This window comes from Pectinophora gossypiella, chromosome 6 (genome assembly GCF_024362695.1).
Source record: "Pectinophora gossypiella chromosome 6, ilPecGoss1.1, whole genome shotgun sequence".
NCBI classification, from domain to species: domain Eukaryota; kingdom Metazoa; phylum Arthropoda; class Insecta; order Lepidoptera; family Gelechiidae; genus Pectinophora; species Pectinophora gossypiella.
In genome coordinates, this window is record NC_065409.1 from 3,473,257 (window position 1) to 3,495,932 (window position 22,676).

General features: G+C 39.1%; 1 protein-coding gene across 2 annotated transcripts; it reads left to right on the forward strand.

The window, feature by feature from the left end:
- The first annotated feature begins 181 nt into the window (after positions 1-181).
- On the forward strand, positions 182-22,676 carry LOC126367314 (protein white). 2 transcript variants are annotated; one of them, XM_050010784.1, is made up of 13 exons: positions 182-347; positions 5,357-5,588; positions 6,488-6,726; positions 7,394-7,465; positions 10,066-10,245; positions 10,816-10,973; positions 11,647-11,827; positions 12,208-12,384; positions 13,962-14,093; positions 15,236-15,464; positions 19,499-19,604; positions 20,213-20,384; positions 21,750-22,676. In XM_050010784.1, the coding sequence occupies exons 1-13, from the start codon at positions 258-260 to the stop codon at positions 21,849-21,851; spliced, it is 2,070 nt and encodes a 689-aa protein (XP_049866741.1). In that variant the 5' UTR covers positions 182-257; the 3' UTR covers positions 21,852-22,676. The 2 variants fall into 2 exon arrangements, with proteins under 2 accessions (XP_049866741.1, XP_049866742.1); XM_050010785.1 differs by having other exon boundaries at positions 10,840-10,973.

Sequence of the window (22,676 nt, forward strand, 5' to 3'; positions counted from 1 at the left end):
CGTAGAGCGTAGAACCAGATTACGAAAGGCTAGCATATCACTACGCGGCAGCGACGACTGCGCGCGCCGACTTTGGCGCCTAAAAATTAAAAATAAACCAGCCCGCATTAACTACTCTGTGGCCATTACAAAAGAAAAGAAAAAAATATCTCTAAATTAAAATTATATATAATCTGTGATTATTTACTTTTAAATAGTGTTGTTCTCCATTGTGTTATGATTTTGTTTTTGTGATAAAGAAGTGATTGCTTTTTAAAATGACGGGAGCAGCTGGGAATGACGAGCATGAACCTCTTATTGCTTCGTCTGTTGATAATCAACGGGTCACATACAACAATTCGCCTCAGGTATGTTATATATTTACTTATTTCATAATATTTAACTCCATTGTCACCTTCAACTGTTAACAACATTATTTCCATTTTTTTTTTTTTTGGTTTGTTTTTCCCCGAAGGGTAAGGCAAAGGGAACTATGCCCATACAGCCATGTCTGACGTATTTTTTTTCTTGATGATTAATGAAATGATGAAAGGTGATGATGATGAAACCTAAGCCCCCACCCTCGGAGTAGACTCCTACTCCGAACCCCAAACGAATTAACTCAAAAGTCCGCATAAACTTTTGAGTTATGAAGCGGCTTCCTGACACGAAGCGAAAATAGGCAGATACACTTTGTTCATTGAATACTCCAATATAATAACACTCGCGAATGTCTTCCGACTAACTTAATGCGATCATTAACCACAAAACACCACTTCGTATTAATTATTTAGATTATTCAATGAAGAAAGCAACTGTCCCGTTCCCGCCTCCCGCCAAAAAGCCACATTATTTCCAACTGCATGAAAAATTCCTTAGCATTTTGTGTTCTAGTGTCGTTCTAGTGATAGTGGTATAGTGTATTCAGTATGTAGGTAATTAAATATTTGCCTAAATAAATCTAACGATAATAGTCACGTTATCAAGTGTGTAATAAAGATCTAAACTTACTTTTGTTAATGGAAAATCATTCGAAAGGTCAGTAAAAACTACATTGTAGGTAGTTGTATTAGATTTGATTTTTACGGCATTGATTTAGAGTTTTAAGTTGGTAGTGTTTGAGAAGAAGGTTGAATAGTGTGTTTCATCATTAAGTTAGCGGTCGATTCTGTCCAAAAACAACCAAACAAGTTTGTCTAATGCACCGGTTTCACAAGTTGCTAGCGCTGGAATCTTCGAAGAGTATTCTGATTTCTTTGACGATAAGTAAAATATGAAGTTGCAGGGAAAACTTCTCTATTTTTACCGACTTCAAAAAAGAAGGACCCGTATATAGGTAAGTAATATTGTTGGAATTGCATAATTCTGTTTGACTTCAAAACACGAGTGCCAAATTTCACTTCAGAATGAATATTCCAACATTGTATTCAACAAAACATGTTTTTTTACTTTTTATTAGGCGATTTTGAAGTCGATTTTAAATTCTTAAATTACTTTTAGTATTTGTTAATCCATAGTCGCTATTGTAAGACAAGTAAAGTTCCTGCCTATAATCCGATTTAAATGCGTACTGTAACTAAATAATAAATTTATTACCGTACAATTTCTGGATCTACCGACCCCACTAAGGATTATGAGCGTGTTGATACATTAATCAATTAAGATTAAAGGGACGTTCGTAGTAGGTATCTTCGTTTTATATGGGTTTATGTAAGTATACATACATATTTATGAATATTCGATTTATACAGTAAAGTAAACTTTAATTTCTTTAAAACAGACACAATTTTGTAATAATAACAAAATATACCCATAGACACGACCTCTACATATATCCCACGGAGGTAATTACGATAACTTCCAAATAATTCATTCATCTGTCTGATTGATAAAAAGTACATCAAAATACTCTTAACTTTCATGCGATAAGCGTCTCTCAGAAGTGCATCTATGGTCCATTGATCATGTCAATTGCTTTGGATATTGTCTCCGATGCTCCAATTCCTCAATGGCTGCCTTCCTGCACCTAATTCGACCTGATGATAGCATTATGATATGTCAAGTAGACTACTTGAAGTAGTGATAGTTTGATTATAGTCCATCATAATACATCGTTGTATACGTACTTACTCGGTTTATATTCATAATGGTGCTCCCAGATAATCGAGATATAAAGTTATAATTGTGGAATAGTAAAGTGGAGATTTTGTTCTGTTATTTTACCGGGATTAAATTGCATGATAAATAACAAAATGTTTATTAAGAATAGAAACGAAGTAGAATGTATAAATTGTGCGTGAAAACGTAAAAGGTCGAATGTAATTAATTGTAGAAGCAATCAAAATTGGGAGACAGGTTGGGTCCTCCACGACTATATGTGACTGTATTCTGGGGGGTTAAAGGGCCACATCGAAGCAATTCAGCTAAGAAAGCAATATTGCTATTTGACATTTGTTTGCATTGCGCACTTACTTTTATATGCGCAAATGTCAAATTGCAATATTGCTTCCATGTGGCCATTTTAACCCCCCTGAGCTTCTTCCGGACATCCTTCACGAAGGTGTCGAGCTCGTCCGCTATAAATTTTTCTTAGTAAATCTTTTTAACACCCAAAACGGGGTGTAAAACCGAACGCTGTGAAGGCCCAGGGGTCCTTGCGGGTGTGAGGCGCCGCTACCGGTGTCACGTGGTGAAACACGATCCGGTTCGTTCCGGTACGTCCGGTGATCCGGTTGTAGGTTGCCTCCCTAATCCCGTCCGGTAACAAACACCCCCAATGTCGGGCTTCTAATTGCCCGTGTTTGTTTTGTACGTTATTGATGGTTTAGTTACTAACTCCCTCCCTAGTATGTAGTAACAGGTATGGGTTGCTTGAGATACCTAACACCTTATGTATGGACTAGGATTGAATCAAAAGCACCGTATTTCCACTACATAACCAACTAGTGGCACGCTATAATGGCCGTTTTAACTTTTGTCACACTCATCAAGTTTCGTATACCTATTGAAAGAACGAACGAGGTACTTACTCTACCCATTATTATATTAACCAAAATAAAGATGCAATAAAGGTAGCAACATAATTCTATACGTATCTGATCCTAATACTTACATAAACTGCCTATATACGTCCCACTGCTGGGCACAGGCCTCCCCTCAATCAACCGTAGGGGGTATGGAGCATACTCCACCACGCTGCTCCACTACGGGTTGGTGGAGGTGTTTTTACGGCTAATACCCGGGACCAACGGCTTAACTTGCCCTCCGAAGCACGGAATCATCTTACTTTTCGGACAATCAGGTGATTCAAGCCTGAAAAGTCCTTACCAAACAAAGGACAGTCTCACAAAGTGATTTCGACAATGTCCCCATCGGGAATCGAACCCGGGCCTCCAGATCGTGAGCCTAACGCTCTAACCACAAGACCACGGAGGCTGATCCTAATACTTATCAAGCAAGAATTATTTTTATATGCCTCTGTCATTAGATTATATTTTTGAATAACTATTTAAGTACCCCGAGCAATAAGAAAATAACCACTTATTAATATATAAATAACCAACTGAACACAAGTAAACACTATTAAAAATTTCTCAAAATAATTAGGTACAAAATAGTACAAAGGACAAAACCAGTAGGGCTAACACGGGCAACGTGATAAAATTTTGTCACGGTGCTTTTATTAATTCTAACGATATAATTATGTTGTTTTTGCTAATATGTGAACCTAAATAAGTCATGCCGTTCTGTCGAAATACGAATAAAATCACGTGGCACGCATGTTAGGGAAAACACAAAGTTATCGATTTCGACAAAATGCATTGCATCGATCGATAATTTTATCACGTACCTTCCGGTTCATTCGTAAGACTAAATCCCATTACGACAATTTCCTATAAGTACCTACATGTCTGAATCTCAATTTACCTCAGTCCCAAAATGACTGAAGTCCTAAATCACTGAGATTGTCGTAATGGGATTAAGTCTATATGAACCGGAAGTATCGCGTCCTTTGCGCTAGTTAGTCCTGCTGAACAATAGATATCAAACGTAACTCTTTTACAATAATGGACCTCATTGTAAGATACTGGCTCTTGATGATGTATCTAGTGCAACTAATGGCTAGATCAATAATAGTACTGACCACCTGGCCCTCCCGAGTGTCAGGTTCGCAACAACCCTTGCTGATCGTCAGTGAAGCGGAAAATGCTCATGAGGTAATTTCACGAGTACCTGAAGCCTTGAAAATTGCGTAATTATTTAGTACAATAACTTTAAAAGGGGAGAGAACAATTTGCATACATACATACATAAACTCACGCCTGTTTCCCACCGGGGTAAGCAGAGAGTATAGATTTCCATTTGCTTCGATCCTGACACACTTCTCTTGCTTGCTCCACATTAAAAAAAAAAGAGAAATATTTGCTTGTTCATTTAAGTCATACTTCTCGTAACTGGCCTGACGAACTTTGTACTCCTTAGATTTTTTTTCTTGTTATTCCTTCGACTTGAGTTTAAAAAAAATCATGAAAATCGGTCCAATCGTTCTTGGGTTACTTAAATAACCTGATTTATTTCATATGATACATAAGATCTCGCCTATTTCCCTTTGGAGTAGGCAGAGCATGATTTGAAAGCCCGACCACCTGCGGCAATCCATTATTACATATTTAATTAATTTTAGTTATTATTTAATTTTAGTTAATACATGTATATACGTTACGCACGTACGTTCGTATATTAACTACATTAAAATACCTCTTATAACGAAGGATGATTAAAATGAAAAAAATATAATATAAGTACAGGGTGTTACTAACACCGTCTTAAGTGGGATGATTCAGTTCAGCTCATGAATCTGAGTTAAGATAAAGTGGGATTTTCCATCGCAAAAGAATGGAACAGAAAATAATTTCAAAAAACAAAATAAACATGAATTTACCACCATCATACCTGTAATGGCTGAATCACCCCTAAAGTTTTCGTTACAGTATCACTAACACCCAGTACGGTCACGAGCATTAATATGTATACACATAATAACGGGTTCTTACCGCGTTTAAATGGGGATATGAGACTCCGCGACCGCGCGCGCGTGATAACCGCGTAAACTTAAAACAATATGTATACACTTTGGTACCATGTCACATTAACTTTTTTGACAAATTGAACTGTAAGTCTCACTAAATGTCAAATATGTTAGTGCGACAGAGTCCTAAAGTGGGTACATTATATTGCTCATGACTGTACATCTAGGTCTACCCCAATGGCTTACGCGTATCGTGAATATTTATAGTGTATATATATCTACATATAAGTCATATACATCCCTATCCTACACGCAAGCTGTTTATCCAATCCAACTTTTGACTGCCAGGATGCAAACACGCCATCTCAATCACCACGCACCAGCGGCGGTGAAGTCACCCTAGGACTGTCCTCCCACCGCAACTATGGCGCCATTGGAGCCACCGAGAAGGTCACGTACACCTGGGCGGATGTCAACGCCTTCGCCACGGAGTCACGATCCAGGTCCCGCCGCTTCTGGCACTTCTGGAAGCCGTCAGCCAGCACCATGTTTCAACAGAGGAAGCAGCTGCTGAGAAGTGGTAGGTATTGTTCCTATCGTGTGTTGTAAGACCAGCTTCATCAACTGTTTAACGGCCTCCTTGGTCCAGTGGTTCGAGCGTTGGGCTCACGATCCGGAGGTCCCGGATTCAAATCCCGGTGGAGACACATCACGAAAATCACTTTGTGTTCCCTAGTTTGGTTATAGGACATTACAGGCTGATCACCTGATTGTCCGAAAGAAAGATGATCCGTGCTTCTTAAGGCACGTTAAACCGTTGGTCCCGGTTACTACTTACTGATGTAAGTTAGTAGTCATTACATGAGCCATGTAAGGGGCCTTTGGGGGCTCAATAGTAACCCTGACACCAGGGTTGATGGGGTTGGTAATCCACCTCACAACCCTCACGATAGAAGAAGATCAACTGTATTTATTGTTGTACTTGACAGCTATTAAAGAGCCGCCAAAGGCTTCTGACAAGGGTCATGTCACGACTACGTCCAAAATACTCAGGAACCTACTTAACTAATCAATGGTGCTGATTCCTGTACATACCATCAAATTTCATTTAAAGTTATACCTGTTATTTTCTTACCCGCTGAAAAAGAAAGGGACAGGCATAAAAGTTATGGAACACACGCCAATTTCAACACATTGTCCGAATGAAGGAGTATCGGATAACAGTTTCAAAATTCAATTTTTAACCCAAGTATTAGTTAGAAATTTAAAAACCCCATTCCAAATTTGTATATTGGCCAATAACACGAAATAATTAAGTTGTCAGCACACTTCAAACGGGTTGCATAAAAGCGAGATGCCTATTTTATTCGCCCGGGTTATTCATTTTAAAATTAACAGTTGTCAATCATCCATGAATTAAACTGTTCACCATTTTAACAATTATTTACTACGTTTCTTATTTTTTTAATCTTGTCGTAGTCAACGGCGCAGCATACCCAGGCGAGCTGCTAGCCATAATGGGTTCTTCAGGGGCGGGGAAGACCACACTCCTCAACACGCTGACCTTCCGCACTCCGAGCGGCGTGGTGGCCAGTGGCACCAGGGCTCTGAACGGCCAGCCAGCCACTCCTGAAGCTCTCGCAGCCATGTCAGCGTATGTCCAGCAACAGGATCTCTTTATTGGCACTCTGACAGTGCGAGAGCATTTGATATTCCAGGTAAGGTTTGGATTCATAAGATGCTGCTGTAATTTTAGATTTTGCATGATTTTATAAATGATTTTGTATTTATTTATTTATTAGTACTACATCATACATCATCATCATCATATTTATATACAAAACATTAACAACTAAGATAATTACTAAAATTAATACTTATATATATGACAATTACAGTGTACATAACATCTACAAATTAGTAATTAAATTAACAAAGCGCTTACCTGCGCTTAGGGTTAAGTCACAAAGAGAAAATGAACTATACGTCTTATAACGTAGCATGATTAAAACGGCACATAGATATTCAGGGTGGTAGTGACACCGTCCTGAAGGGGATGATTCAGTTATGCTCATGATTCTGAGTTAACATAAAGTGTGATTTTCCGTCGCAAAAGTATGGAACTGATAATAATTTCAAAAAACAAAATAAACATGAATTTTCCGATAGAAAATTACACTTGATATAAACTTAGAATAATGGTCTGAACCATCCCCCAAAATTTTCGTTACGGTGTCACTAATACATCGTCTAGTGCGAATAACACGGGAGATAATTGTGACTCTTTCGCCCTAACGGTACGCTACGCAGCTTAGTATGAAAGAGACGACAGATAGCTATGTTTATATCGAAAATTCAGACTTTTATATATTTTGTTTTATACAGGCCTTAGTGCGCATGGACCGCCACATACCGTATGCGCAGCGCATGCGTCGAGTGCAGGAGGTTATATCAGAGGTAAGCAAGTAAACGATTAATTTGAATTTGGACAAGTTTCTAAGAGCTGCTTAGATACCGGTCTTGATAATATAAATTTTATTTTTTAACTTTTTGAACCGAGGATGTCTTAAATCGTCTTTCATTTGAAAATCTCTATAGAGAGCTCTCGTAAGAGCCTTTTTGAAAAATCACATTCTTCAACAAAACCTTGATTTCTTTAAATTAATTTCAATCCGAGTATAAATAAATAGGCCGAAATAAGCTAGTTTCCAACTAGTCAAATCAGTAACTTTTTTCTAAACGTCAAAAACGAAATTAGTATTAATTTGGACGTCATAGAAAAACGTGATAAAATGTCGGACTTATTATTACGTTTTCCTTAAATAAAATTCATAAGTACTTAAATAAGTTAAATAGAACAAAGAAAATATTTTTCGTCAATTTTAGGTCTGACTATATTTAGTTATCAGAATTTCATAATTTATCTTGAACCTAGTACACGACCCAATTGCACGTCATTTTTTTATCCAAGTACTTACTTATAAGTATTTAAACTAGCTTGTCTATAAAATCACATCCGAATGTGATTTTTCAAAAAGGCACACGTGGTTTTCATCATGGTATAAGAAAACCAGGTATGCTCAAAAGTGACAACTAACATTTCAAGGTTAGGCCAGCTGATGTCATCCCACCCTGCGTTGCCATTTTGTAAAAAATCAATTACCCTCGACCAATATCTTTCTATTTACTTTGTAAGGAAATTTTGAACTTTTACTTTTAGTAAAAGATTTACTTCCAATTTTAATGTTTTTTATGTGTGACAAGTAATAGTAATTAAATACAAGTCAGTAATTCACTTAATTTTCAATAATAAAATTTACGTTCTTGGAATGTTGGAGATACCAATTTAATAGTAACACAGTGGTAACACTTACGTCATCAAAGGGCTAGCAATGGCGGCCTATTATAGGATTGAGCATACCTAGTCTTCTTATACCATGGTTTTCATTATAAGGCAATTAATCAATTTAGGGTAATATATAGGTAAGCTGGTAGGTTTAGGTAAGTACCTATGTCTTTTCTCTACCTATTATAGCTTACCGTAGGCACATGTTTGTGAATTATTTAATTAAGCTAGCTAACGTGTCTTTGAAATGACCCTTCGCGGCTGGCGTTTGTCACTAATTTAAATAAGGGAAAGCTGTTAAAAATGTGGATCGTCGTTTATAGTCCCAGTTTCGGTTACAGTAGGCAATAATAACGAACTCGATTTATCTGCTGGGAGTGACTTTAAATAAGTTTGTTTCTAAGAGATTTCACAGGTGCCTTTTTTGGGTTGTACAGTTAGTGCAGTTGGATTCCGGGGGGTTAAAAAGGCCACATCGAAGCAATCCATCTCAAAAAAAGCAATATTGCAATTTGACATCTGCGCATATAAAAGCAAGTGCGTAATGCAAACAAAAGTCCATATTGCTGAATTGCTTTGAAGTGGCCTTTTTAACCCCCTGATGTTTATTTTTTTGACGTGACTTGCTGTAGATTTGCCGCAAATGGCATTACTTACTTGGCCGGAGTAATGAGGAGCGCTGCGGGCTCTCACCCGGTAGGCCTGATGTCTTTGCTTCAAGAATATCCAATCCAATCATCAATCAATCAATAGAGTTATCCAATCCAGTTTGAAACAATACTTACGGTCAAAGCTTACCGGCGTATGCACAATCTATATATGAATACTTTATAATAGTCATTGTGGTCCAGTGGTTCACCGGCATGCTTCTCAAATGGGGAGCCCAAATATAGCCGCGAGCTTTTTTTATGTCACAATTTAAATAAAGTGACCGAAGCGCCAGGTGACTAGCCAGTCGAACCTCCTGCGCATGTTATTTGTAAAATATCTGAGAGCACGGTTTAGCTGGCACACCCGCTATTATTAACTTAATAATAATTGTAAAATAAAATTGATACACTTTAAATTAGTGACGTAGTGGACCTTGTCTTGCAAGAAACGACTAAAATTAAATAAATGACATTCTTACGCAAATGAAGCTTTCAACCAAACGCCATCGCGCCGCGCGCCGCGCCGTTTAACCATAATTTATCGTAAAATTTATCATAAATCGTAAAATACGTATACGTTAATCCCTTTGTTGGCTGACATAATTTTATTGTAACAAATATTTTTTATTCATGCCTAGTAGTATTTAAATAATGTTATAGTTTGATGACAAAATGTTTTCTACACGGAAAAATAATGTGGAAAATAAATTAAAATTATTTTATGTAATTACACGACTCATCGTGTTAGTAAATTTTACGGTTAAATCGACTAACAGATTATTTGTTTATCATACACGTAATAATCGTGGACAGTGTATACATAAATAGGCGGACACCTTGGGTTATATTTCACTAGGGCTCCATGACGGCGCCACCACTGTTACGCCACTACGGTTGAGCCAACAATAAAATGTACTTGTGCAGTTGTATGGAGGGTGAATATTACTATGGGCGACTTTTTATCTTATCCCTTTTTGCATGTTCCCCTAGCAACACTACATGCATTTTCCCTTAAAAAACTGCACAATACTCTGGAATCTCATTCACCAATTTCACCATAGTTGGCGCTATCGAAATGCCAGAACACAGTGATCGGCATCCCTGGTCGACTGAAGGGCATCTCTGGAGGGGAAATGAAGAGGCTCTCCTTCGCTAGTGAGGTCCTCACCGACCCTCCTCTCATGTTCTGCGATGAGCCCACCTCTGGGCTCGACTCCTTCATGGCGCAGAATGTTATTCAGGTTCGTCCGTGTTTTTTATTGCTATATATGCGTTTATTTATTTGGATTACGAATGGATGTGTCTCGTTGATGCTTGATTCGTCTCTATTATGTTCTGGGGGGTTAAAAAGGCCACATCGAAGCAATTCATCTAAAAAATCAATATGGCAATTTCACATTTGCGCTTAAAAAATCAAGTGCGCAAACGAACGAAGTAGCAATATTGCTTTCTTAGATGAATTGCAACCATGTGGCGATTTTAGACCGCTGGTATTAATTAAATTATAAAGACGTTAATCGTCTTTATTCGACTTTTGTTTGTCAATTATCATAGTTCTTATATCTTTTCTTCACTATCAAATTAGAAGTAGCGTGACGAAAAAAGTAAGTAAGTAGTAAGTTTTATGTCATGTACTTATTGGTGTGGAGTCGGACAATCACAAACTTTTCAAATTTTACTTTGACGGTTGTTAAACTAACTCTACTTACATCTTTCTTGCACTCATCATAACTCGTAAGTGCAGCACGGCTCTATTTCTACAGAGTCGTCAACCAATCTGCACCATTTCTTACTTAAATTCCCTCAATCAGGTACTGAAAGGTCTAGCTCAAAAGGGCAAGACGGTGATCTGCACGATCCACCAGCCGTCATCCGAGCTGTATGCCATGTTCGACAAGCTGCTCATCATGGCTGACGGCCGCGTTGCCTTCCTCGGCTCTCCGGACCAGGCCACTGAGTTCTTCAAAGAGTAAGTATTTTACCGTGACTTATTGTAGGCTTGCCGCATATGGCATTTACCTACTAAACCGGCGGATTTTACTTCTAGGCCGGAAAAATGGGCAACGCTGAGGAATTGTTACCCGGTACAAAATCAAAAATAACAGTCCTGAGGGTACCCAGTTAACCCTTTGACGGACAGAGATCATGGGTCATTGATGGTTCATAATAGATAATATGACACCTTGGGATCGGAACATCATTAGACGTTATATGTCCTTGAAAGTGTTAAAAGAGTAAGTAAGTAAACAGCTTAATGCCGGTTATTTCAATCGTACGAGACATCCTTTGAAGGTTACTGAGTCAATGTTTCTTAACTTTGAGGACGTCTGGGATGCCTTTCAGTTCTTTGTATACTTAATATCTTCTTATGACTACCCTATAGGCATCCCAAGGCGATCATTTACCTAAACAATTTCAGGATTAAGAAACAAAAAAGGTGGTTTTTTTAAAGAGTAAGTCAGCAATTCAGAGAGGCAATGCTGTCAGCTTGTTGGGCACCTTGCCTCGATGTGACGCATTGGAGGAGGTGTTCTATTTATAACTTATGTGTTTGTTTTGTTTTTAATTAATTCATTCAATTATTTCTATCGAATACAAAAAAGAGCTTAACAAACCGACATCTCATCCGTAATCCTCACTAGACTGGGCGCAGCATGTCCAGCTAACTACAACCCGGCGGACCACTTCATCCAGCTGCTGGCCGGGGTGCCGGGCCGCGAGGAGGCCACCAGGCACACTATCGACACCGTCTGCACCGCCTTTGCCAAGTCTGAGCTAGGCTGCAGCATCGCTGCTGAAGCTGAGAACGTCCTCTACAATGAGGTAGGTTTAACATGTCATGTAGGGTCACCATGACTTTAATATCGTGCAGTCCAGTCCGATAAAAAATAAATTGGAGTGGAATAAATGTCAGGGCGCCAGCCACGTCGAGCGCGAAGCAACCACTGCCGTATTATCCTTTACTGAAACAATTTCGCCGCATTTTCAGCTCATTTTTCATAAAGACACAAAACGAATTGCTTGGTTTGTTTACTCTATATGGGAGTGGAGTTCGCTTAATAATATTAAAAAACTTTTTTTTAAATTTAATCTTATTTAAGAGATCTTTAGAATATCTCCCTCTATTTCTAACTAACCTGGCTATAATCTTAACCTACCCCCCCTACTTACAAATTAAGAAAACCAACTATCCCACCCCCTAGCGCAAGATGGCGTCAGGCTGGGCGGACGTGGCGTGGTCGAGTACCGCGGCGCTGCGTGCGCGCCGATCCCCATACAAGGCGTCGTGGTGTGCGCAGTTCCGGGCCGTGTTGTGGCGCTCCTGGCTTTCTGTCACTAAGGAGCCCATGCTCATCAAAGTTCGCTTCCTACAGACCATTGTAAGTATGAATGGTTGGAAAGGAAAGTGTAACTATTGAAGTTTCATCATTAACTTAAGAGCCACGCTCTTGTCGGTCTAGCATTCTCCATCCTTGTCTATCCGAGGCCAATTCTTTGACTTCTCCATAAAACAAGACGTTCGCCTTCTCTTTTTAGTCTTTCCCTTCCTCTCTTTCCTTCAGTCTTTCGTTCGATAATGACGACGTGTTTTAAGAAGTTTAATTACTTAACTTGAATTAAATTGTCTTCCAGTCTAAAAAAGTTTTATTCACAATTTGTAAGTAAGTATTCAGCATTATTTAAAATCTTTGCGAATATTGTGAATACCTTTAAGCGGCTTTTGATGAATAGTTTTCTTACTATAACAAATTCTCGTTACGTCTTCATGATCAAAAGCTAAACTTAAAATTCACAAATTCTACGAGTACAAATTGGTTCCTCAGTAGATTTCCCTGCATAATAGGTACTTATTGCATTGCACCGACTACTCCTCTACGCGTTTATTATAATTTCCTATACCTAAAAGTTGCCTGGAAGAGATGGCTACCTTGGCAATAAGGCCGGCTGATTACCTAACTGATTATAATTGTTTATGTTAAAATACCTAAACTAGGATTACGAAAGCAGTATATAAAGCGAAGGTTGGTTGGTAGGGCTGACAGAGGAAGACCTAGAAGGACGTACATTGACCAAACTGGAGATGTCCTTAGAAAAGGTTCAGTAAGATCTACTCTGAACCAGCGTGTGTGTTCAACGATTGATGAATGTGGAGGAAGCACGAGATGTGTGTCAGGATCGAAGCAAATGGAATTCCATAGTCTCTGCTTACCCCGGTGGGAAATAGGCGTGAGTTTATGTATGTATGTTATAGAAAGATGTTTGTTACATCATCATCATCAGCCCATTAACGTCCCCACTGCTGGGGCAGGGGCCTTCCCTATGGATGGATAGGGAGATCGGGCCTTCGACCACCACGCGGGCCCAGTGTGGATTGATGGTTATTAACGACTGCTAATGCAGCCGGGACCAACAGCTTAACGTGCCTTCCGAAGCACGGAGGAGCTCGAGATGAAAACTTTTTTTTGTGGTCACCCATCCTATGACCGGCCTTTGCGAAAGTTGCTTTACTTCAACAATCGCAGACCGAGCGCGTTAACTGCTGCGCCACCGAGCTCCTCAACATACATAGATGGTTTGTTACATCATCATCATCAGCCGTACGATGCCCACTGCTGGGCATAGGCCTCCCCCAAGGATCTCCACGACGATCGGTCCTGCGCTGCCCGCATCCAGCGGCTTCCCGCGACCTTCACCTTCGCACCCCCTGCCCCGCCGTTACCGTAGCCGCTACCGTAGCCACGGACAGCGGGGCTGCCGGGGACTGAGGGCCGTTTTTCATGTGTTGAGATCATGTTGGGGGGGTTGGACCATAAGCCCACCGCGCTGGTCCAGTGCGTGTTGGTGGGTCGCCAGAGCCTCTTTCGTTGACCAGCAGGATGTACCGCGTGCAGGCGAGGTTGGCTTGGGCTCCGAAAGGTGTCATTTGGAGCCCCTTACATCCCCGTTTGTTACATAGATGGTGTCAATCCTGATCGGCGTGATCTACTTCGGCCAGCACCTTGACCAGGATGGCGTGATGAACATCAACGGAGCCATCTTCATGTTCCTCACCAATATGACCTTCCAGAACATCTTCGCTGTTATCAACGTAAGTAAAGATATGTTTTAAGAGAAAACATAATTCTCGAGGATACATTATGGTTTACGAAAGTACCTGGGTTATGGTTCTTATTTTTAGATTATTCATAAAACACTTCTTTTTTTAGTAACTTTTTTAAACAGCCTCCGTGGTCCAGTGGTTGAGCGTTGTGCTCACGATTCGGAGGTCCCGGGTTCGAATCCCGGTGGGGATAAATCACAAAAATCACTTTGTGATCCCTAGTTTGGTTAGGACATTACAGGCTGATCACCTGATTGTCCAAAAAGTAAAAGATCCGTGCTTCGGAAGGCACGATAAGCCGTTGGTCCCGATTGTTACTTACTGATGTACTTAAGTAAATAGTCGTTACATGAGTCATGTCAGGGGCCTATGGCGGCTCAGTAATAACCCTGATACCAGGGTTGATGGGGTTGGTAATTCACCTTACAACCCACACTATTGTGTGGGAGAAGAAGTAGTAACTTTTTTAGTTTTTTATGTGAATTGACACATGATTATTCTGCATTTGAAATGACTTCGGCCAGTACTTGCAATATATGAGTAAAAAAAAAAATTTAATGATAGAGCTGTTATTACGAACTGTTTTCTTAATATTCATCATCGTCATCATCATTCATTTAAGAGCCACGTTTTTGTCGGTGCTAATATTCTCCATGCTATTTTTTTTATCTCAATGTTAAAACATACAATTTAAACATAAACTTAACAGCAACATCGTCCGGAGAGTGAATAGAGCATACTCTACCACGCTGCTCCACTGCGGGTTGATGGAGTTGTTTTTTACGGCTAATAGTCGGGACTATAGCTTTATTTATAATAGCTTTCGTGATAACTACGTACACGTATAAGCAGGAGGCTGAGACATATATAAGTTGTATCCAGTTTTTTTTGACCTGACTTATTGTAGATTTGCCGCAAATGGCATTAACTACTTAGCCGGAGTATCCAGTAGTAGATGAGATACTACAGTAATGGTGGTATACTCCTGATGTATCTTGTTAGGCAAGAGGGAAACCACTGCCCTAATTTTCCCTAAAAAAGTAGTATGGAAAATGCTGCACCGACAAGATTGTGGCTCTTAAATTGATGATGATGACTCCTGATATATTTTTACCTACCTTCCTACTCAGGTATTCTGCTCAGAGCTACCGATCTTCATCCGGGAGCACCATTCAGGGATGTACAGAGCTGATGTATACTTCCTCTCAAAGACCCTGGCTGAGGCGCCGGTGTTCGCCACCATTCCTCTAGTCTTCACCACCATAGCTTACTACATGATTGGGTTGAATCCGGCTCCTGAGAGGTTCTTCATAGCTTCAGGCTTGGCGGCGCTCATTACCAATGTTGCGACCTCATTCGGTGAGTATATAGTCAAATAAGTAAGTTATTTTTTACAAAACGTCATAACACGAAACTACTATGGAATTTATATGAAAAGCACACTGTGACGTCATAGAAAAACGTGATAATTTGTCTGACTTATTATTATTACGTTTCTCTTTATTAAAATGTATAAAGTTAAATAGAAAAAAGAAAATGTTTTTCGCCAGTTTTAAATTCAAATTCAAATTATTTAATTCGGACTGTATCCATATATGTTAGTAACAAACAACTTATATTCTAATGTTAGTAACAACTTATACAACTTAAGCTAATACACACGCGCGACCCTTGGCACAGTAGCGTGCAGCTGCATCCAGCGCTTCAGCAGCGGGGAGTCCCACCGGTCTGCTAACACACTCAGGATACTGTTCGAGCTGGCGCGCACGCGGCGCAGCAAGGAGGCGCAACGTTTCCTCATGATGGTATAGAAGCAATTAATTTGCGCCTCTGCAAACATTAATGAGGCGCTGCAATAACGCGGCAGTCCGAACAGCATCCTGAATGCGTTATTATATTGAACACGCAGAGCTCCATAAGTTCGCTGCGTAAAGCTGACCCACAGACCGCACGTGTAGAACGACTGGCAGAACGCTTTGAAAAGCGTCGCCTTTACTTGTTCACTACAACGCGAAAATCTGCGGACCAACATGTTACAGCGAACAGACAGCGCCCTGCGCTCCCTTTCTATGTCTACATTATCTGACAAATTATCAGAGACCCAATGGCCCAGATACCTCACCTTATCCACTTTTTTCAATGGAGAGCCACATAACGTTATATCAGGCACGTTTTGGTAGCTTTTAGCACCTGTATTAAACACCATGAACTCGCTTTTGGATGCATTGTATCTGAGCCCATGAGCCTCTGCGTAGGTCTCGCATATTATATATTATTATATTTTAGATCTGTCTTTATTTAGTAATCAGAATTTGGTTTCATAATTTATCTTTGACCTAGGTCGCTACTCAGTTGTTACTGTTACTTTATGTTAAGTAGATAAAATAAAACCGAATCTCGTCTGATACATCACTATGTTAAGAAATGTCACAGCACTGGCTTTTCCACTTTGACAGGTCCAACGTATTGAAGCTATTTGTAAAACTTTTAAGTACTTACACAAAGACATACATAAACTCACGCCTATTTCCCACCGGGGTAAGCAGAGACTATTATAATTCCATTTGCTTTTATCACACACTAAATAATAGTGCATTTCATTTTACATAAAATGGTTTCTCTTTCACATTTTATTTAACTCAGTAGGTATTTAACGTGAATAGGTAAGTAGGTATATAAAATATGAAAACATTAAATAATAATTATTGATTAATAAGTACTTTCATAATGTTGTATGCGCTTTAGTTAACTTTTTGCGACCATTTTAATTTACTTTTAATTGATTCGTACGAGTCAAACCCTACCACAAACATAATTGTTATTTAATTAGTAAGTCTTCGTTGGAAGTATTTCACAATAAATAGAAATAACTGGGCCGAATACTACTACTTAATTAATGTGAAATCCAAGGTTTTATAGCCCTGCCACACCACATCATTCCGGTTCCATCAAAGTCGTGTTGCCACCTTCAGTATAATAAGTTAATTTGAAAATAAAATAATATACAAACGTCCATAAATTCACGCCGGGGTAAGCAAAGACTAGGGTATTCAATTTGCTTCGACCCTGACATGCTACTCCTGCTTCCTCTACATTCTTCAATCGTTTTATTCGCGCGCTTCGATTCAAAGAAAACTTTTTTAAAACATCCCCAATTTGATCAATGTACGTCCTTCTATTGTTCCTCTGCCAGCCCAGAATAAATTAAGATAAAGATTTAAATCACTTAGTCATCTCATCTATCGTGTGGGTTGTGAGGTGGACTACCAACTCCATCACCCCTGGTGTCAGGGTTACTAATGAGCTCATGTAACATTACATACGACTACTGACTTACATCAGTAAGTAATAACCGGGACCAACATTTTAACGTGCCTTCCGAAGCACGGATCATCTTACTTTCGGACAATCAGGTGATCGGCCTGTAATGTCCTAACCAAACTAGGGATCACAAAGTGATTTTTGTAATATGTCCCCACCGGGATTTGAACCCGAGACCGCCGGATCGCGAGCCCAACGCTTAAACCATTGGACCACGGAGGCCGTTTAATGACTTAGTACCAAAATCAAGAGCGAAACGTGATCCATCCTAGACCAAATTGTCACTGTGCGTATTATTATTAGATTGTCTACGAAAATTAATCTTGATACTTAGTCCCATACGGAGAACGTGTCAGTTACATCGTGTCATAGGTTCCAATCCCGATTCGGGCTTTAAACCACAGAATTCGACTTTATGAGTTCGAATTCATATTCATATTTTGTGCCCGGTTGATGGCAATCCCGCGCATAATACGCCCTAATAGTGAGGGTAGATCCATAAGTAATCAGACGACAACCTAGCATTTTATTAGTTACTTACTTAGCACTTACATCTGTAAATCAATGTCTCTAAGTAGCTATACTTTGCAGTCGTATTTGTGTTACAAAGTGGTTAAGGAAGCCGTGAAGATATGTGACAAGCAACGGCAAATAATTTCTCGCGACCGCAACATCTCGTATGTCAGTAACTCTATACTATTGGCATGTCGGCATATTATCGATACCATTTACCGTACACTCGTTTACAAAATGTTATATTACAAAAAATAATATATACTTACCGACTGGCCCACAAAACTAACTACTACTTTTTAAAATGATGTTTTTTTCTAAACCATTGATAGAAGTTAGAGATTTAAAATAAAAAAATCTTTTATAGACAATTTTATCAGTTTTCTTTGTACTGTTCAACTACGAGTCTTTGTTAGTTCGAAAATTTATGTTGTGTACTAACTTTAAAAGTTATTATAATCTCTTCTTCTTATCGTGTGAGTGGTGAGGTGGAATACCAGCCTCGTCAACCCTGGTGTCAGGGTTATGATTGAGCCGCCAAAGGCCCTTGACATGGCTCATGTAACGATTACTCATTTGCATCAGTAAATAGTAACCAGGACCAACGGCTTAACGTGCCTTCCGAAGCACGGATCATCTTACTTTGGGATAATCAGGTGATCAGCCTGCAATGTCCTAACCAAACTAGGGATCACAAAGTGATTTTTGTGACATGTCCCCACCGGGATTCGAACCCGGGGCCTCCGGATCGTGAGTAAGCTCAACCACTGGACCACAGGGGCCGATTATAATTTTAATAGTGTAGTAGGTAGTTTTATTTCATTTCTTTATTGGAATAAGAGTTAAGAAATAGAATGCGTTAATTATACCGAGTTTGGCGCAAAAGCTAGGATTGTGTACTCTTCCAAATCTCGAACCGGTTTTTTCTTGTGAAATTGTGGTGTCAATAAAGTCATTAAAGATTTTATGGTTGTAAGTTGTAGATGAACTTTTTAACAACCCGCGAACCATGAGTTTTCTATGTAATGTATGGCTACCCACAAAAATCTTATATTTAGTTTATTTTTTGTCTATCGCACCAATAGCAACGACGATACACATTGAAAGGTTTTCGATACCCATACCGTTCACCAGTTTTTATTTATTTATTTCAACGTAAAAAGCAACTATTAGATACATTTGTAGACACTAAACGATAACCTACTATTAAACAGATCGACCAGTTCAGTACAATTAGTGATTATATTTCATTAACATAACATTTTACAATACGTTCAAATGCGCGGTAAGAATTAGATCTGTCAAAGTACGTAAGCTAAGTGTTGTGAGGTTCATTAGCATAGTGATGTATCAGGATGTTAGGTCGATCGATTCTTTTCTATCTAACACTACTTAAGTTAATCTGTCAACATATCCATCTTAGGGTTCCGTGTCAAAATATGTCTTCTAATGAATTACGATGCGCTCCATTAGCGATTCAACGGGCGTATGTTTATGTTGGAATGAATCTTGTTACTTTTCGTCGCGTCCTCTTTTGAATATTTAAAGTCTCTCACCAGGTTACCTGATCTCCTGTGCCAGCAGTAGTGTCAGCATGGCAGCGTCAGTGGGCCCGCCCATCATCATACCATTCATGCTGTTTGGAGGGTTCTTCCTCAACTCAGGGTGAGTACATCATCAGCTCTTGGACTTAATACTGATGGACGTTTTAAAAACATGATCTCAAAGGTGTGAATAAAGAGCAAAAAAAAGTAAGTAGTAGTAGTTTAAGTGCAATAAAGAATTTTTGTATTGTGTTGTTGTATTGTGTGAAGAGTTAGGTGGTATTGGTAACTCTCACATATAATAAAGTGGTCTAAGAAACTTGCCAAAGATTCAATCAATCAATAATCTTTGTGCACAAACAACATAACATTGTTCGGAACGATATTGTCATAGAAACCATTCATAATGTTTTTTGTTTAGTTGTTCATATATTTTTGTCGAGAATCGTTCATATATTGTTCAAAAATTAATTTTCTTCCTGAACGGAACGGTAAAGTCAGACAATCCGCGCGCGCTCCCTTACGACCTTAGAACTAAAGTAACTAAAAGTAAGAACCAGAGGGGGTGAGGTAAAACTCGGCGCCCCATACGAATTGGTGCGGGGTGGAGTTACCGTTTGATACACAGTACTATTCTTTATTTTATGCTTAAAGTGGATTAAAGATGACGATCTCTGACGGGATCTGTTCTTTGTTTGTTTGCCTATTTGAAACCTGTCCATTCTCAAGGTCCGTTCCACCGTACCTCGGCTGGATATCCTATCTGTCCTGGTTCCGGTACGGCAATGAAGCTCTGCTGATCAACCAGTGGTCAGGAGTGGACTCTATCGCGTGTACGAGGGAGAACTTCACATGTCCAGCTTCAGGCCAAGTGGTTCTTGACACGCTGAGCTTTTCTGAGGTAAGTTGGAAGGAATTTTGGCGAATTACGCCCCCTGGCGGAATGGCTTCGCCTCGAAAGGTCAATTACTTTAGCCTTTACAATTAAGTATATTTTTTTGTTCTTTTCACAGAATCACAGAATAAAAGACACACTTTCATTGACCATTTAAATAATGTAACTAAAATCTTTAATTGTTAATTTTCAAGTTATTTATACTAGCTTCACTAGAGGATACTTTTTGAAAGTCAGGATTCGTATTTTGGACATTGGCTTAAGAGAAGAAACGGAGCAAGAGACTCCTTCATTCAGTTTTTTTTATGAATATTGTTCTCACATTATAACAGATCTCAATTGTCATCACCAGGTCACGAAGATAACCCAAATTGACATAAGTAATTAATACATTTTTGTTATCAGAACATCTTAATGATAGTAGATACCGCTCTTAAGAGAATAAGTAGTAAGTAATATCCTGTTAAACGTTCGTTGGCATTTGGAGACAAGATACATACAATATGTAGATGCCTAACCGGGTAATAAGAGTTCAAAAAATGCCATCATAATGTTGGTTGTAGACTGCGAGAAGTTCGAGACGGATGGTAACAGATTGTACAGTCATGAGCAATATAATGTACCTACCCACTTTAGGACTCTGTCGCACTAACATATTTGACATTCAGTGAGACTTACAGTTCAATTTGTCTAAAAAGTTAATGTAACATGGTACCAAAGTGTACCATATTAATGCTCGTGACCGTACTACTTAGTCATTATAAAAAATACCTATAAGTAATTTATTATTTAAAAGCCTCCGTGCTCTAGTGGTTAGAGCGTTAGGGTCACGATCTGGAGCTCCGGGTTCGATTCCCGATGGGGACATTGTCGAAACCACTTTGTGGGGCTGTCCTTTGTTTGGTTAGTATAACAGACTAAATCTCCTGATTGTACGAACAAGTAAGATAATACCGTGCTTTAGGGGGCACGTTAAGCCTTTATTGGTCTAACACCTCCATCAACTCGCAGTGGGGCTGTATGGATGAGTATGCTCCTATATTACGTTATTTATATATGTCCGAAACACTACACTGCCTCCAAAACAGGTATCACTGATGTAGGTAAAAAGTCCGCCAAACTGAAGTGGGACTGGGCCGGACACGTTTGTCGGATGCATCCGGAGCGATGGGCACGGGTCGTTACTCACTGGATACCTCAGGGCGGGCATAGAAATCGAGGCAGACCGCGTAAAAGATGGTGTGACTTCCTCAATGCTTATCGGGGGGATTGGCCGGAGAAAGTCAAGAGTAGTGGAAATATCAAGGGGGGATTTGCTCAGCAGTGGGATCAAATAGAAGATGTTAAGTATAATTAATTTGTAATTCGCAGGACGACTTCACAATGGACGTGGTGAACATGGTGCTGCTGTTCATCGGGTTCCGTCTCCTCGCCTACATCGCTCTCCTGCTGCGCACGCGCCGCGGAAAGTAGACTTATGTAGCTATAACATTATAGAACAAAGGTGCAACTACTTGTAGGTCATTAAATGGATGTATATCTGTGCATAAGTATGTATAAGTAATTGTTATAATACAATAATTGTGTCGACAGGAATATTAGATGTAATTTATTTGTCAAATAAAATGTAACTAATTATAAATTTCATTTATCCCTTTAATTATAAATTCTTTTTTTTTTATTTAGAATATGTATCTAAGTATTATATTTATATATTGGTACGTTTACTATTTTGTGGATCTATGAGTGCTAAACTGCTAGAATAATTCACTTCTTGTAACGCTAAGCGTAGTGCATATTTTGTTGCGTTTAAGTGTGTTATTTTGGGCAAGGAAGTCATTTTCAGATTAGTGGTTCCGATTCTTGCACACACCTCCTAATTTTAATGACGTTTTCTTATCCGCCGAAAACTAAAGGGACGGATGATTGACAACTGTTAATTTTAAAATGAATGAATAACCCGGGCGAATAAAATAGGCATCTCGCAAAAAAATCTAGTTCTAAGTAACTCGAATATCTAGTAGTTACTGTCGAAAAATGACCAATAAACGGGACTGTGCGGGACATCTATCTCAAGTTTGAAATGGTCTGTCCCGTCAAAAGCGAGATATCTGGTTACGCTGTTACCTAATTATAATTAGACTATTCATTTATTATAATTAGAATAGGTACCTAGTGCATAGACAATAGGTGCACTAAGGCGTTTTACAACTACTTATAATATTGTAATGAATTATATCAATAAATGTTTTATTACATTTGAATTAAGAGATAATATTGATGATTGTTATTTAAATT